Here is a 16,295-nt window from a genome sequence, read left to right on the forward strand (position 1 = left end):
GGGTCAGGCTGGATTCCTGGTTTCCTGCAGTGCTACAAGAGCTCCAAGGACCAGCAGCCGCAGATGGAACTGCCTCTGCAGGGCTGTGCTGTCACCTACACCCCCAAGGACAGCAAGAAGAAGAAGCACGAGCTTAGGATCTCGCAGCCCGGCACCGACCCTCTGGTCCTGGCGGTGCAGAGCCAGGAACAGGCTGAGCAGTGGCTGAGGGTGAGTGATCACGCCCCAAAGTCTCTGGTCCATCCGCATCTCCAAAGCAACTCCCCTCAGCTTCTCAACATTGTGATTCTTGGTTTCGCTCTAGTTTCTGGATCTTTCCAGAGTCTGGGCCAGACATAGCACTCAGATGTTCCTGTGACTACCACCCCAATGCCCTGTGGGACGACCCCCAGAGATTTTAAGTGTCACTTCTTTTTTTGTTTTGTTTTGTTTTGTTTTTGGGCCACACCTGGCAATGTTCAGAGGTTACTCCTGGCTCTGTGCTCAGAAATTACTCCTGACAGCCTCAGGGGACCATAGGGGATGCCGTATGCAAGGCCAACACCCTACCGCTGTGCCATTGCTCTAACTCCAAGTGTCACTTTTTAACTCTGGGGAAGTTTCTTCGCCGTCAACATTCCTCTAAAAATACATTCACCTCTCCCCAAACTCTTCCACAATTCCCACCCTTCTGCTCTTGTAAGCTTCTTTTTTCCCTCCTTGCAGGGCCCATCCTGACAGTCCATCCTGTCCCTACCAAGCTCCCTGGCACCCACATTCTTACTCATTCCCCACGCTCTTGTTCTCACTCATTCCCCAGCACCTGTGTCCTTATTTATTTACCAGTGCTGTTTCTTACTCATTGTCTTCTCCATGTTGATTAGATGTTTCCAATTCTATAGTTTTTAGCTGTTCCTTTTGTTGGTTGTGGCAGTGCTGAGGACTGACCCCTGGCTCTGTGTTCAGGCTAACTCCTGGCGTTGCTCAGCGGGTGGTCTGTGGTGTCTGGAATGAACTCTGAGGTGACTTGCTCTGCCTCCTATGCTCTCTCTTTCTGGCTCCTACTTTTCAAAATATCTTTTTGACCCTGGAAGTACCAGCTCTTCTTTCCGGGTGCATCACTTTTATTTCAGGCTGTGGTTCCAGGACTTGGCCTAATTCTGAGCTCTCGTTCATCTTGGCTCCCAGTGCTGGCACGGATCCAAGGTTCGGGCCAACATGATTCCTTTCCAGGGCTTTGCTGAGTTATCGCTGTCGTGTCCTCGGAAGCACTGCTCTGTGTGTCTGTCAAGCTGTGTAGACGTCGGTCTCCTCATTTTAGACTTTCCCACCCTCCTGGGGCAAGATGGGCTTGCCCTACTGGCCAGCTGCTGCCCCATGTCCCCCATCCCTGCATGTCTCCCTTGGATTGCACATGTGAAGCTTGACCTCTCTCCTCACCCCATTGCTGTTTATAGTCGCCAGCCAGCACAGGAACCCAGGGGACCCAGCACAGGAAACCCTGGAGGGCCCCCCTCCTCCTCCTCCCATCCCCTTGTCCTGTTGCCTTGCACTACTGGGGCATCCCTGGGTGGTTTCACAGCAGCCCTGAACTCATAAGCCGTGAGGCCGCCTTAGTCCTCTGAGCTCCCAGTTCTCAGGTGCATTAACCTGGGGCTTTATTCACCTACCTGAGTGGGGATGTGCTGGGTTCCCCCTGCTTTGCCTCCTTGCGTCTGTCTGTCTAGCTGTCCTGCCTCTCAAAAGCAAGCACCCAGAATTAGCAAAGTAACGGTGCACCCCATATCCATGATCTCAGCCCTAGTAGTTAGAGTAGATCGTGTTGGTTCAAGCCCCCGCTCTGTAGACTTTGTTTCTTCAGCTGTCCTGGACACAGCTTCATTGTCTCAACATCTGGGATTGGCAGGAGCTGAGTGTTGGCACCTTTGCTCTGGTGTCTGTGATGATTCGATACCTGGGAGCCAAGTTTTCTGTGGCCAGTCTCAGGTGCCAGAGGACTGTGTCCGCCTGGGCCCCTTGCATGGTCTGGGTGAGCTTCCAGGAGGAGGGTTCTGGGCTGGTCACTCTGGCATGGTGCACACTAAAGGTGCATCCTCATGTTAGGGCACACCTAATTTGGGGTGTGGGGAGGGATGTGGCCCAGAAGGTAGGAGGTCTGCCAGGGGGTCCTAGTGCCCATTTCTGGGAGACTCCTCAGGAATCAGCTCTCATGTCCTGCCCCCAGGAATATCAGGTCTCATATGGCTGTGGAGCTGGGCCCAGGCAGTTTCCCTGTCAGCTTAGAATGTGTGAATGAGTCAATGAGAAAATCAATGAGTGTGTGAGTGAATCAGTGAGTGAATGAAGACATGGGTGACTGTGAGTGACTTAATGAATCGGTGAGTGAATGAATTAGTGATTGAGTGTATGTGAAGGTGAGTGGATTTTAGTGAATGAGTGTGTGTGAATGAAGGAGTACTGTGTGAGTGTAGGGATTGATGATTTTGTGTGTGTGTGTGTGTGTGTGTGTGTGTGTGTGTGTGTGTGTGTGTGACTGACTGACTGACTGACTGAGTGGACGGGTGACTAAGTGAATGAATGAATCAGTGAGTGGATGAAATAGTGATTGTGTGTGAATGTGAGTGAATGAGCCAGTGAATGAGTGTGTGTAAATATGAATGAAGGAATGACTGAATGAGTGAAGCAGTGACTGAGTGAATGAGTGAATGAACCAGTGGCTGAGTGGACCTTTGAGTTTGGCCCCCTGAACTGAAGGGGGCGCTGAGGAGCCCCTTCTGGTGCCCTCAGTCTCTCTGCTTCTTCGGCCTTCTGTCTTCGTTCTCGTCTCTGATTCCAGGCTTCTCAGCACCTGTGTCCTTTTCCAGGTGATCAAGGAGGTACACAGCGGCTGTGGCGGGCCCGTGGATTCTGAGGGCCCTCCCCAGTGCAGCTCCCCAGTGCACAAGGCGGAACTTGAGAAGGTGAGGCACCTCGGGGCCTGCGGCAAAGGGTAGGGAGCTAACCCGTGCAGGGCCTCGGGCATGCAGAGAGCTCTGTGCTCCTGTTCCCTGTGTCACTCCAGGCCAGGATCCCAGCATCCCCCGCCCCTTCCCTGCCCCTCTGCTCTAGACTCTCAACTGTCTCTGGGCATGAATTCCAAGTCTTGCTTCTGTCCCTCAGCCACCCGTAGTCATGCTTTTGTCCCAGGCTTGCACAGCCCCCACCTCAGCCTGCTCCCAAGGGATGGTGTGACTGACTGCAGGGCACGCTGCCCTGTCCTGCCACTTCACCTGCACAGAGGTGGCTCGGGTGACAGAGATAATTGTGAGGCTGGGTCAGGGCCATGCTGCTTCCTGCCCCTCCAGACTTCATATCAGGGCTGGGGGCTGCACTGTTCTGGATCTCGAAGCCTTGGTCCTATAGCAAGAGTGGTGAACCATGTGTTCTTGCAGAAACTGTCATCAGAGAGGCCCAGTTCCGATGGGGAGGGCGCAGCAGAGAACGGTGTTGCCCTTTGCAATGGGAAGGAGCAAGGTGAGAGCCCAGGGGAGTGGGAGCTTACTTGTTCCTGCCCCATGCACATCTGGGTCCTAGGCCCCCTCAGACAGCCCTGCCTTAGACTCCCCCCTTTTCCTTAGACTGTGTGTGAGCTCGACATGAGCTTCTGTACGCACACATGCACGTGTATCCGTGCAGTGGTACGTGTTGGGTGTGTGCATAGGTGCATGTGTGTGGATGGTGGAAGGCACCTGTATACATACATATGTGGTATGTGTGGACCTTGCATGTTCCCCAACAAGCCCAGCACTTTACCTTCTTCCCCCCTGCACCTTTAGGCCATGCCCTATGGTGCTGCACCCAGGCCCATGAGGGGCAAGTATTGGGGACCCGGGCTGGAGGCTGCTGTAGTTGGCTGCATTCTGTCCTGCCCTAACAGTGACTTTTCTGTCGTCCTGATAGTGAAGAGGAAAAAAAGTTCCAAAACAGAGGCCAAGGGGACAGCGTCGAAGGTGGCTGGAAAGAAGATCACCAAGATCATAGGTCTGGGGAAGAAGAAGCCATGGATGGACGAGCAAACATCCTCCGCCGAGGAGGACATGCCCACCTGTGGTAAGGCAGCTGTACCACTGGCACCGAGCCCCTAAGTTTTCCACTTTTTCTCCTAAAAACATGATTATCTCTGTGTCCACCATCCACACCTTCATGTTCCTTGCATGCATGTGTGAAGGGCAGTATATTGGGGGGGGGCAGGAGAACATAGATGGGATTGGATACATCTTTGCCATGTGCTGACACAGTAGTAGCACCGCCATCACCCCACATTTGAGGCTGAGCTTCTCTCTGGTATTGAGGGCTGGGCTGACACAGGGTACAGGCCACCCTGTAGATGAAACCTCATGCCCCAGTCCCAGATTGGAGGGATGAGGGCCTGGAAGCAAGCACCCATGCAGAAAATAATAGACACATGGTGAAGGGGATAAAACAGGTCCAGGAACTTCCACATGCAAGCCTTCTGCTCCAAAGAAGCTGATAGCTCAAAAGCAGAAAAACAGAAACCGAAAGCATTTTGGTTTTATTTTCTGAGACCCGGGATTTTTATTGGGAAGTGCAAGGCCACACCCTGGGTGGAGACAAGTAGGGTAAGAGACCAACCCAAAGGATACTCCATCCAACAGTGCTTCTGTCCAATGAGTAACAAACATATCCTGAATAGCGTGGAAACCGTTAACCCAACATCACCCCTTCACCCTAAAAACGGAGACAACTAGGGAACTTCACTGTGAAATCATTTTGTCTTTCAGTTATTTTTTTTTCTTTCTGTTTTGAGGCCACCCCTGGCGGTGCTCAGGGGTGACTCCTGGCTCTGAGCTTATAAATTATTCCTGACAGGCTGGGGACCCTATGGGATGCCAGGGATCAAGCCCTATTGGCCGCATGCAAGACAAATACCCTCTGCTGTGCTATGGCTCTGGTCCCTCATTTTTTCTGTCACTCGCATATAGTCTGGAAACTGTGATGAACTTGAGTGACCAGTGCTCAGGAGAGATGAGGTATCTGTCTGGCCTGTCCGTGGCCCCCTCCACTTTGGTTTTTTTGGGGGTTTTCTTTGTTTGTTTTTGTTTTGCTTTTCTGAGAGGGCACACTGGGCAGTACTCAGGGCTTACTTCTGGCTCTGTACTCAGGAATCACAGTTGGTATTCCTTGGGTACTCTGATAAGATGCCCCAATTAACACCCGGCTGTCCTGAAAGGGTTCAAAACCAGACTCCAGCATCCCAAAGCAGGCTCCGAAGGGACCACGAAGCAGTTGCTCCTTAGGTGCCCACAGTGCCACCTGGTGGTGCATGAGAGCAGCTCATGCTCTCATGAGGCTCTGGGGTGCCTGAGAATGAAGAGGGGACCCCATCCCCCCGCCTGGCCCACTCTAAGGTCCTCTCCGGCCTCAGCCCATATCCCAATCAGAAGATGGGAATTTGAGGCAGAGGGTAGAGGTGTCCCTTTGGGGAATGGGCATCCTGGCCCAGGACAGCGTCACACAAGTACAGGGAGGGGAGTGAGAGGGTCAGCTAGGGGTCATGAGTGGCACTCTGCTCGCCCCTTGATGGCTGCCAGTGCTGCTCGCTGCTCATGGGCCTGGAGGTCACATGTGCTGTTTTAGGTTTAGCTGTCATAGTGCATGTCTTAGAGAAGGGTGGTGTGAGGCCACCCCTGGGCCCGTCCCCACTCTGCCGGGTCACATCCCCACTCTCCAAACCCAGGCGTCCTTCCTGGAAGGAGCAGACATCTCTGGGCAGAGGGGATATTGGCGGAAGTGCCAACACTAGAGCGGTAGCAACGGAGCCTCTGGGCACCTGAGCAGATGCTCACACAGAGTCGGGGAAGCAGGTCTCTGGCCTGGGGCACCCGTCGCCGGGGGCTGCTGCTGTGGGGGGGGGGGGGGCTCTGCCTGTGTGGCCTCCTGCCGTGGCTCTGGAGGTATGAGATGAGATACGAGACAGGAAAGGAGCCGAGTGGAACCACTTCCACGGCCCCGGATGGGCTGTAACGGCACAGCTGGAGGAATACGGTGCGCCTAAGTGCCGTGTGGGGAGTTGTGCAGGGTCATGTGCCACCACACCATGCATGTCCACATGCCCTGTGCTAAGTTTGTGTCTGCATGCTGTGTGAGAGGTTTGTGCACCATGTGCCATGTGCATTCCCTACATACCAGGTGTGCTGGTATGTTCCATGTGTCCATGTGCCATTCTAAATATGCTGGTGTGTGTCCCATGTCGTATGCATTACACACACTCCTCCCCCCCACCTTCCACTCACCCAGCACCACCCCCCACCTCCCCCAGGCTACCTCAATGTGCTGACCAACAGCCGCTGGCGAGAGCGCTGGTGCCGCGTGCGGGACAAGCAGCTGATCCTGCACAAGGACCGTACTGACCTCAAGACCCACCTGGTCTCCATCCCACTGAGGGGCTGCGAGGTGATCCCTGGCCTGGACGCCAAGCACCCGCTCACCTTCCGGCTGCTGCGCAATGGGCAGGAAGTTGCCGTGCTGGAGGTACGTGGGGTGGCAAGCTGGGGTGAAGGGAGTCCGAGGGCGAAAGGGGACGGGCCTTGCAGGTAAACACCCTGAGGGCTGCCTACACGGGCCCTGGAGTCTCAGAGAAGCCCCTGAGCAGGCTTTGGAGGGGCTACTGGGCCAGACTCTTTCCCTTCGCTCTCTGAGTCCCTATTCTTCAAGAATCATCAGGGGGGGCCGGGCGGTGGCGCTGGAGGTAAGGTGCCTGCCTTGCCTGCGCTAGCCTAGGACGGACCACGGTTCGATCCCCCGGCGTCCCATATGGTCCCCCAAGAAGCCAGGAGCAACTTCTGAGCGCATAGCCAGGAGTAACCCCTGAGCGTCACAGGGTGTGGCCCAAAAACCAAAAAAAAAAAAAAGAATCATCAGGGGTTGGGGATTCGTTGCAGTCTCGTGGGCTGGCAGAGGGTGACCTGTGGATAAAACATGCAGAGGAAAACTGCCCTCAGTGTAGATGGTGACGGTCCTACAGGTTCCAAAGCAGGTGGGTGGAGACACCCTGCTCGGTACCCTGCTTGGTACAGGGAGAGGAGGAGCGGGGCCAGAGGCCTAGGGGCAGAGGGCTGGCACAAGCAGGGTCAGAGATGGATGTGGCGAGGCGGCCACTGGCCAAGTCTGAAGTTGTTGGCTGCGAGTCCTGGGTATAGGTTAAAGGGACCTGGTTGATGGAGAGGGAAGCCACTTCCTGCCCTGTGGGCACATGCATACATGCAATGAATATACTTGTATGAATACATGTGATTGAATACGTGTGCATGTGAGCATACACAGCCTTTGGCCTCAGCAGAGTCTGACATGGCCAAAGGAAGCCACCTTGAAGGCCATGGCATTGGAGGCACGGATAGGATTTTCTCTCTTCTGATTTCATAATGTCACAGATTAGTGGGACTCATGAAGAGACCCTAGACCCATGTCCCCAGACATTAACATTCAACCTTGCTGGTGACTTGCACATTCCCTGAATAGATTTTTGAATCATAAATGGGTGGAGTTCATTCCAAAATACTGCAGCGTGAAAAACAGGGTGTGTATTTCCACAGGGAAGGCAGCAGGTATGCAGGGATTGTGCCCCCTGAAATGACTGTTCATACGCACATTATCCCATGCAAGAGTCCTCATCAAGGGTCCCAGAAACCCCACTATTGTGGGATTCCATCCTGCGGCAGCTCCCTTCTGGATGTGTGAGGGTTCTTTGCAGATATGTAGAATTGTTTGTGGCGTGGGGCTACATTCTTTTAGCGGGTTTGTGGAAGGTTCTGTGGTGAGGAAGAGCCTGGTCTCCTGGTCTCTGCCTGTGTGTGGAAAGTTCCATAATGTAGGTTAACGTTCTGTGCGTGGGAAGGATCCCCAGTGTGCAAGCACATTCTCTCACAGAGTGTATGAAAGGTGTTGCAGTATGGGAGGACTTCCTCGGTGTGTGTTAGTGTGTGTCACAACTCAGTGAGGTCTGGTGGAGAGAGGGGTCTTTGACACAGTGACTATATACAGTATAAACACTATCTACCATGCCCTATAGATTTTTCTGCTACCTGATGGGTCACACCCTATGAGCTCATCCAATTGAAGGAAAGATTCTGTTTGCATATGCAAATTATAGTGTAGGGTGATTGTGGGACAACCAATTAGATCACAGTATTCGAGATAGGAGCCTGCTGTGATGATCTCTGCTGCTATTCTTATGTAAATTGTGTCTGTGGGGTGACCAATCAGACCCCACATGTATAATACACCCCCTAAGTCTCGACTTCTTGGTTTTTCCATTTTTCTCCCTGGTCTTTTCCACTTGGTATCTGGGCTTTGCTCAGAGTTTGTGAAGGATCTGAGAGGTGGGGGCAACACTCTCTCTCGGGGTATGTGTGGAAGTTCACTATTGTGAGGGGCTTTCTCTTATGAGGGAACATTCAGGGAATGTGTGATGAATTCTATGTTGTGGGAGAACATTCAAAGTGTGTGGAAGGTCTGCGTTGTAGGAGGACAATTTCTCAAGGAGTGTATGGAAGGTTCTCTGTGGGGGCGGGACTCTCTCAGAAAGTGTGTGGAAGATTCTGTGTTATAGAGGAAGATTCTTTCAAGGGAGTGTGTGGAAGGTTCTGAGGGAGGGGAAGATTCAGAGTATATGAAATGTTTTTGAGGGGGGATATCCCCTAGGAATGTGGGGATAGTTTGGTGGAGGTAGAGAATATTCTCTCAGGGAGTGTGGTGGAGGGAAATTCTCTTGGGGAGTATGTAGAAGGTTCCAGGACCGACATTCTCTCAGGGAGTGTGTCAAAGGTTCTATGTTGTGGAGGAATGTTCTCAGGCCGTGGGAGATTCCACAGTGTGAAAGGTTCTAGGAAGGGGACATTCTTCCGGGGAGTGTGTGAAAGGTTCTGCCTGTGAGGGAATTTTCGAGAGTGTGTGGAGGGCTCTGTGTGGTGGATGGTTCTTGGCAGGAAACATTATCTTGGTGTATGGGAAGGTTCTAGGGGGCATTCAAGGTGTGGAAGATTCCTCAGGGAATGTGTGGAAAGCTTTTTGTTGGATGGGAGTGAACATTGTCTCAGAGTATGTGGATGGTTGGGGGGGGCATTCATGGAATGTATGGTAGGCCTTGGGGAACAGTCTCAGGGAGTATGTAGAAAGTTCTGTGTTGGAGAACAATGATATAAGGCAACAAGAATTTCTTTCTTTTTTTTTTTTTTTTTTGGTTTTTGAGTCACACCCGGTGGTGCTCAGGGGTTACTCCTGGCTGTCTGCTCAGAAATAGCTCTTGGCAGGCACGGGGGACCATATGGGACACCGGTATTCGAACCAACCACCTTTGGTCTTGGATCGGCTGCTTGCAAGGCAAACGCTGCTGTGCTATCTCTCCGGGCCCTTCTTTTTTTTTTTTTTTTTTTTAATTATGAGAACAATGATGCAAAGAGGAGAAGGTAAAGTTATAGTGGAAGGACAATCGCCCATAAACAGAGTTCTCAAAAGAAATCCCCTTGCTGATGCCTAAATAGTGAACTTACAGTCAAAGAACATTAAGAAAAATAAGGCAGAACCCATGTACAATTACTTTGTCCACAAGTTCCCCAATTGTAGTACATTATAACATTTCTTAGCAGTACACAAAGCAATCTAAAGCCATGAGATTTATGTGACTCCTTAAACATTGAAGGCATAGTATTTTTTTATATTTTCATGTGCATGCATATAAGTTTAAGTTAACATCAAAAGTTTAAGGTTTTTTTTTTAAGGGTTAGAGTCAAAAGAACACAGTAAAACGGTGTTAGAGTGGCAAATATTGTTTGCATTGGCCCACCAAAATATGGGGGACATGGAAAGGAAAAGCCTTGGTCTAAATACAAGGAGACCCTACCCCTGAAGTTTCCTGGCATAAGACCAATTCTAGGCTCCAGGCAAACTAGTTCATTCAATCCAAGTTATTGTCTGTAGTGCCAATACAGTTTTATTTTTCACGCAGTTTCTATTGTTGGCATCAGGTTTCTGTATTAAAGATCCTGGAATCTGCACATTCTACATTGAAGTCAGGCTGGTATGGAGTATCCTCTAGTTTCACCTCACAATTAAGGGGCAATACAGAAAGCCCTGTCCAGTAAGCAGGTCATTGTTGTTGTTAAGTCTTCTCAGTGTTAAGGGAAGTCTCTTTTGAGTAGGTCGATGTCAGAGCAGTGATAGGGTCTTCCCTGGTAGAGGATTGCCTACAGGTGATGTTATAGACCACCTTGGATGTTTTGTAGATGTCTTCCCTAGATCAGGAGTGGGTGGAGAATACCCATTCTTCTGAGGCCTGTGCCAGGTCTTTATGTCAATGTTCAGGGTGTAAGGTTCCATTGCACTACAAGATGGCAACAAGAATTTCTGTCAACAAGAATTTCACTGGCCAATATTTCAAAGAGTAGGATTTCATTGTATGAGGCTTCAGTGATTTGATATGTAAGTGATGTTTTAAGTTGACTAAAATCTCAAAGGGCTGATGTCTCAGTGGACCAGAACCTTATGGGCCATGACCCATGGAGTGGACCCTTATAAACAGTATCTCAGTTGACTGATGTAGTGTTTCAGGAACTTTGTGGAACTGAGAAAGGACAGTGTTTGTTTCTACTGCAGGGAGTATGAGGCCCACAGGAAGGGTCTTACCTTCTCACAATTGTTCTTTGTTCATCCTCTCTTTACTATTTTTTGGGTGGGAGGGTCTCTTTCTTTTCCTATGTTATAAAATCACCCCATGCACCATATATCCAGCCCCTATTGAACAAGTCCGAGTCAGGGTCACACATGAAATAATCCAGACCAGGCAGTCTTCTACCTTGTGTCTCCTCCAAACTGCCTGCCAGAACTGCCATTTTTATTGAGTCTAGAGACCACCCTCAGGTGAGGCAATAAGGACATAGTAAGGGTAGATAGGCTATTCTGAGCCTGTCCCACACAGGTTTGCATATAAGACAGTCTTTGTTTTGGGTGAAACCAAGTTGTAAATAAACAGGTGCAAAGAAACCAGAGATGATCTTTGTTTAGGTAAGATAAGGTATAATCTAACACTGTGTGACTGTCCACTGGTGGGTCTAAAACTCTTCTCCTCATGCCCACCCTGCTAACCCATACCCTTTTCTCCCTGTGGCCAGGCTGCCTCCTCCGAGGACATGGGCCGATGGATCGGCATCCTGTTGGCCGAGACAGGCTCCACCACTGACCCCGGGGCTCTGCACTACGACTACATTGATGTGGAACTGTCGGCCAGTGTCATCCAGACAGCCAAGCAGACCTTTTGGTAGGGCCGGCGCGGGCTAGGCACTGCTGTTACCCCTTTGTCCTACGGAGCTTTGAACCTGCTGGGAGACTTTTGCTGGGAAAGGAGTTCACAGCTCAGGCCTGACCTTTCTTGTTCTGTAAGCCAAAATTGAACCCAGAGTTCACTGTTGAATATTTGTATGTTTCTTGCTGGAAGACAAGTTGGTAAACACTTCCTGTATAAAGCAAGAATCTAAAAAGAATTAGATTAGCAAAAGAATGAGTTATATAGAGGGGCCACAGTGATGATTCAGTGGGCAGGGTACCTGCCTTGCACATGGCTGGCCTGGGTTTGATTTCCCAGAACCACCATCCTTTTGCATGCAAGGCAAATGCCTTACCTCCATGCTGTCTCTCCAGCCCATGTCTTATTTCTTTATATGGGGCCTCCCCCAGTGTGCTGGGCTCTACCAGGACTATCCCAGCAGTACTGGGCAGTGAGTCTGTGGCTGCTGGGGCCAGGCTTTGCTCTCACTCTCACATAAGTCCCGTTGTGGGTAATGAGTGAAAGAAATGCACATCTGGATCAGAGAAATGCTATAGGTACTTGTCTTGTATGTGGAGGATCCTGGTTCCAACTGTCACTTCCTATGATCTCCTAAGCACTGCCAGAAGTGAGGAAGGGAACAGGGAAGGAGGGGAGGGAGGGAGGGAACAAAGGAGGGAGGGAAGAAGGGTGAGAGAGAAGAAAGAAAAGAGGAAGGAAGGAAGGAAGGAAGGAAGGAAGGAAGGAAGGAAGGAGGAAGGAAGGAGGAGGAAGGAAGGAAGGAAAGGAGGAGGAAGGAAAGAGAAGAAAGAAAGAAAGAGAAAGAAAGAAAGAAAGAAAGAAGAAAGAAAAGGAAAGAAAAAGAAAAGGAAAAAAAAGAAGGAAGAAAAAGAAGAAAGAAAGAAAGAAAGAAAGAAAGAAAGAAAGATATAAAGAAGAAAGGAAGAGAAAGAGAAAGAAAGGGAAAAAAAAGAAAAAAAGAAAAACAAAAAGAAAAAGAAAAGAAGAAGGAAAAAGAAAAGAAAAAAGAAAGAAAGAAAGAAGAAAAGAAAGAAAGAGAAAAGAAAGAAAGAAAGAAAGAAAGAAAGAAAGAAAGAAAGAAAGAAAGAAAGAAAGAAAGAAAGAAAGAAAGAAAGAAAGAAAGAAAGAAAGACAGAAAGAAAAGAGAAAGAGGAGGGAAGGAAGGAAGGAAGAAGGGAAGGAAGGAGAAGGAAGGACCGGCATTTATTACTGGGCATGTGGACCCCCATAACTGGGAAGCAGAGCCCCTTCCTGGCTCTGAACAAACCATCCGGGAGCCCAATTGCTATTCGGGTTTGGTTGTGGGGCTCTGCCCTGCTATGTCCAAAGCATACGGCTGCTCAGACCACTTGGGTACCCAGAAAGCGCCAAGGGGGTGCTCCCAGAACTGGGCTCGTGAAGCCACTTTGGCAGCATTCACCAACATTACTGGGTCGGCCCCTGTGTGGCAGGGCAGGGCTTCCTGTCTCAGTTCTCTGGTAGAACACACCCCATTTTTGTTGGTGCCCCAGCCAAGAGTCACTCCATGACCTGTGGTGTTTGTTTTGTTTTGGGTGGCGCTCAGGGGTTACTCATGGCTCTGTGCTCAGGAATTAATCTGGGCAGGCTTGGGGGACATGCGGGATCCTGGGGATTGAACCTGGGTTTACCGCATGTAAGGAGAATGCACTCCTCACTGGGCCATAGCTCCGGCCTCACAACCTGTGATGACCATGAGGGTTCTTTCCTCACAGCTTCATGAACAGGCGTGGCCTATCCACCAACCCGTACCTGAGCGGCTCCTCCAACGGCTACGCCCACCCCAGCGGCCCAGGGCTGCACTATGATGATGTTCCCTGCGTGAATGGCCTGGTGAGTGCCCCCCACGGCCCCGCCAACAGTGTGGTGAATGGCCCCCATAGTCCAGACGGCAGGAACGTTCCAGAAGGTGTGGTCAGCCCTGAGCCAACCCCTCCTCCTGTTCGGAGCCAGCCAGACTCTAGTCCTCCTCCCCGCCCATTGCCAGCATGTCGCTCCCCGACTTGCAGGGGAACAGGAAGTGTTGAAACCCATTATTCACCCAACACCTGAGTGCTCACTTCTCACGGGAAGGGAGCTGTGCCCCTGGGAAGGACAAATGTCACTGAGCAGCCATGTAACACCCTCACTGGACCCCCATCCTGAGGCCCAGTGCTCTGGCTCACCCCCACACCCAGGTTGGGGGACAGTATTTGGGAAGAGGATGTGCCTCAGTGGGTTGCACCAGCTCCTGTAGTCTGAGGGTCTGTAAGGGAGAATGGGCCTGGGTTCAGTATCTCGGGGGAATAGATTCAGCTCAGCCCCAGCATCTGTTTTCCCATGGCACCCAGGGGTCTCCTCCTGCTCTTGCCTTCAGGTCCCCACTAAAGCCAGGTCAGTTTTAGGGTCCTTTCCAGGCTGTGGCTCCGAGCCCTTCAAAGTCTGGCCTCACCGAAGACAATCCTGCGGTCAGTGTTTATTCTGGACACTTCTCTCAGCTCTGCCACTGGGGCCCCAGTACTCCCCCACTCTGTAGGGGCAAAGCCTGAAGTGTCCCTTATACAGGATGGTTTTGCCCACTGTTTTCTCACCCAGGCTCGATACCCTTTCCAGGGGCCTGGCTGGGGCCTGTGGCACCGCCAGCCCCTGCCCCACTCATGTTCACCGACGTTTCATGGCTGGTCCCTGTGCTGGGGGTACTCGAAGTGCTGCCCCCTTTTTTGGAATCTGCGCCCAGACTGTCTCTAGACCTCTACTGAGGCCCCTATGTCCCTCCATGGCCATGGGGCCAGGGTGAAGGGAAGAGAGCTGCCCAACAGGTTCCACCCTTGAGGGTAACTCCCTAGTGTTTGGGCCATCTGGGGGTGTTCAGAGACTCAACTCTGCTGAGGGCATCCCCCCGGCTTCTTTCCACATTCCAGGGGGTGGGGTATCAAGCACACTTGCCTGGACCCCACTCATTTGGGTGCCCATTGGCCGGAAGGAGAAAAGGGCATCACTAACAAGAGACAGGAACATCTACATTTGATCCAGAAACTTCTCTGGCCTCTCCACCAATGCCCCTGTACCTTCCCCTGGTGAATTTTAGGATGGGTGGGTTCAGTCTAGACACTGTAATGACCAGGACGAGTTCAGCAGCCGGTCATTACGCCCCCGGCCGCTTCCGTTCCTTGAGCCGGAAGATGGTCCAGTGCCATGAAAGAGGACAATGGAGGGTAGTCTGGCTGCCTGGGCCTCTGTGTTCACAAAGGCTGTGCTGGGGCGTGCCTGGTTAGGGGCAAGGGAGAGAAGGGAGAGCAGCTTCCAGGCAGTGCACAGGAGAGTGGGGGTGTCAGTGGGCAGCGAGGCAGCCACTCAGCCTCCGTGCCCATGCCTGACCTTCGCCTCGAGGAGCTGGTGGTGTCCAGGGCACTCTGTCTGGTTCCCATGAGTCTGGGAAGTGCTTGCCAGCTCATGTTCTGACTCCTGACAGTTTGTTTCCAGCATGTCCCACGCGCCCACCGAGCATGAACTCGGGAACTGAGTGTCACCCCTGCAGGCTGAGCTGCTGAGAGTGGGTGGGGGCCTGAGGTTCCAAGCACACAGCTTTGCAGAGCTCTAGCTTCCTGCTCCCTTGGGGCGCCGCTCGTGTGCCTGCATGTCTGCACACGTGTGTATTGTGTTCATGCATGTGCATACAGATCTGTGTGCTCCTGCGTGTGTATATGTTTGTGTTCATGTTTGTTTGTTTGTTGTGATTTGGGGGCCACACCTGGTGACGCTCAGGGGTTTCTCCTGGCTATGCATGTGCTCAGAAATCGCTCCTTATGTTTATCTATCTGTGTGGTGCATGTGTAGACTCTGGTAATGTCTGTATCTGTATGGCACATGTGTTTGTGGTGTGTTCATGAGAGAGAGTTTGTGTGTGTGTGTGTGTGTGTGTGTGTGTGTGTGTGTGTGTGTGTGTGTGTGTGTTTACGGTGCTGTGTGTGCCATGAGCCCCGGAACCCACTCACTGAGCTGCTGACTGGCTTTGCCCTGCCGCACGGCACTAACCCTGGCTGTGTGTGTTGCAGTGGGCACCGGACGACGGCTTTCCTGCTGCGCGCGGCCGAGGCCCGGGAGAAGAGGTGCTTTATGATAACGCAGGCCTGTACGATAACTTGCCGTCTCCGAAAATCTTTGCACGCTGCCCGCCCGCCGACCGAAGGGCTGCTAGGTCACCTCCTGACAAACTGCCCTGTAACCATTACAAGCGGCCCGCCACCTGCGGCTCGCCCTGCTCTCAGTCCCTCACTAACACCCCTTCCACGGGGAGGGCCTCTCTCGGGCTCAGCTCCCAGGTACGCCACCCCCTCCCGGCGCGTTTCCCATCAGCCCGTTTGGCTGGGCTCCCAGCTAGCTAACCCAGACCCCCGCTTTTTTCTTCACCCAGTGCGCCCCACTCAGTGTCTGTGTCATTCAGCCCATGCGTGGGCTTCGCGGGTTCACGAGGCAGCGCCCCCAGCTCTGAGAAGGAGCTGGAGCTGCGGCCGAGGAAGGCACTAGGTTGCAGCTTCTGCCCTGTGCCCACGGAGTCTCCCTAAAGCTAGGAGATGAGAAGGAGGCTTTGGGGTTCTCTGGGAAAGGTCTATGATGGTGGCGTCGTCTGGGTCCCCTTATATCTGAGATGGGCAGTGAGGGACCAGCCTTCAGGACGCCCAATGTCCCCTGCACCTATTGTACCTGTGGCATTGCTCTGCACACAGGCAGGCAGGCAGAGGACGACCTCTAGACCCTGTGCTTATGACACCTTGGGGGGAATGGGCCCCCAGACTGCCCGCAGGGGTGGCCACTGCTTTGCTAACCCAGTTTTGCTGTCCTGGCTCCTGGCAGCTGTGCTCTAGTTTTGGGCTCAGGAAAGATGGAGAAAGGGAAGGTCCAGCCGGGCTCCCTGAGGGTCTGTCCCAGGTGTCTGAGTTTCCTTAGAGAACACTCCAGTTCCTCTTCGGCCTTGCTGTCC

General features: G+C 52.1%; 1 protein-coding gene across 1 annotated transcript in view; it reads left to right on the forward strand.

The window, feature by feature from the left end:
* AFAP1 (actin filament associated protein 1) overlaps nucleotides 1-16,295 on the forward strand; it is a 45,559-nt gene that overhangs the window by 23,819 nt on the left and 5,445 nt on the right. The window contains exons 6-13 of the mRNA XM_049782547.1: nucleotides 31-210; nucleotides 2,844-2,939; nucleotides 3,411-3,492; nucleotides 3,919-4,068; nucleotides 6,299-6,510; nucleotides 11,145-11,290; nucleotides 13,051-13,168; nucleotides 15,370-15,636. Coding sequence (XP_049638504.1) covers nucleotides 31-210; nucleotides 2,844-2,939; nucleotides 3,411-3,492; nucleotides 3,919-4,068; nucleotides 6,299-6,510; nucleotides 11,145-11,290; nucleotides 13,051-13,168; nucleotides 15,370-15,636 — 1,251 coding nt within the window. The remainder of the gene's footprint in view (nucleotides 1-30; nucleotides 211-2,843; nucleotides 2,940-3,410; nucleotides 3,493-3,918; nucleotides 4,069-6,298; nucleotides 6,511-11,144; nucleotides 11,291-13,050; nucleotides 13,169-15,369; nucleotides 15,637-16,295) is intronic.

Source organism: Suncus etruscus, chromosome 10 (genome assembly GCF_024139225.1).
Source record: "Suncus etruscus isolate mSunEtr1 chromosome 10, mSunEtr1.pri.cur, whole genome shotgun sequence".
In the NCBI taxonomy this organism is placed as follows: Eukaryota; Metazoa; Chordata; class Mammalia; order Eulipotyphla; family Soricidae; genus Suncus; species Suncus etruscus.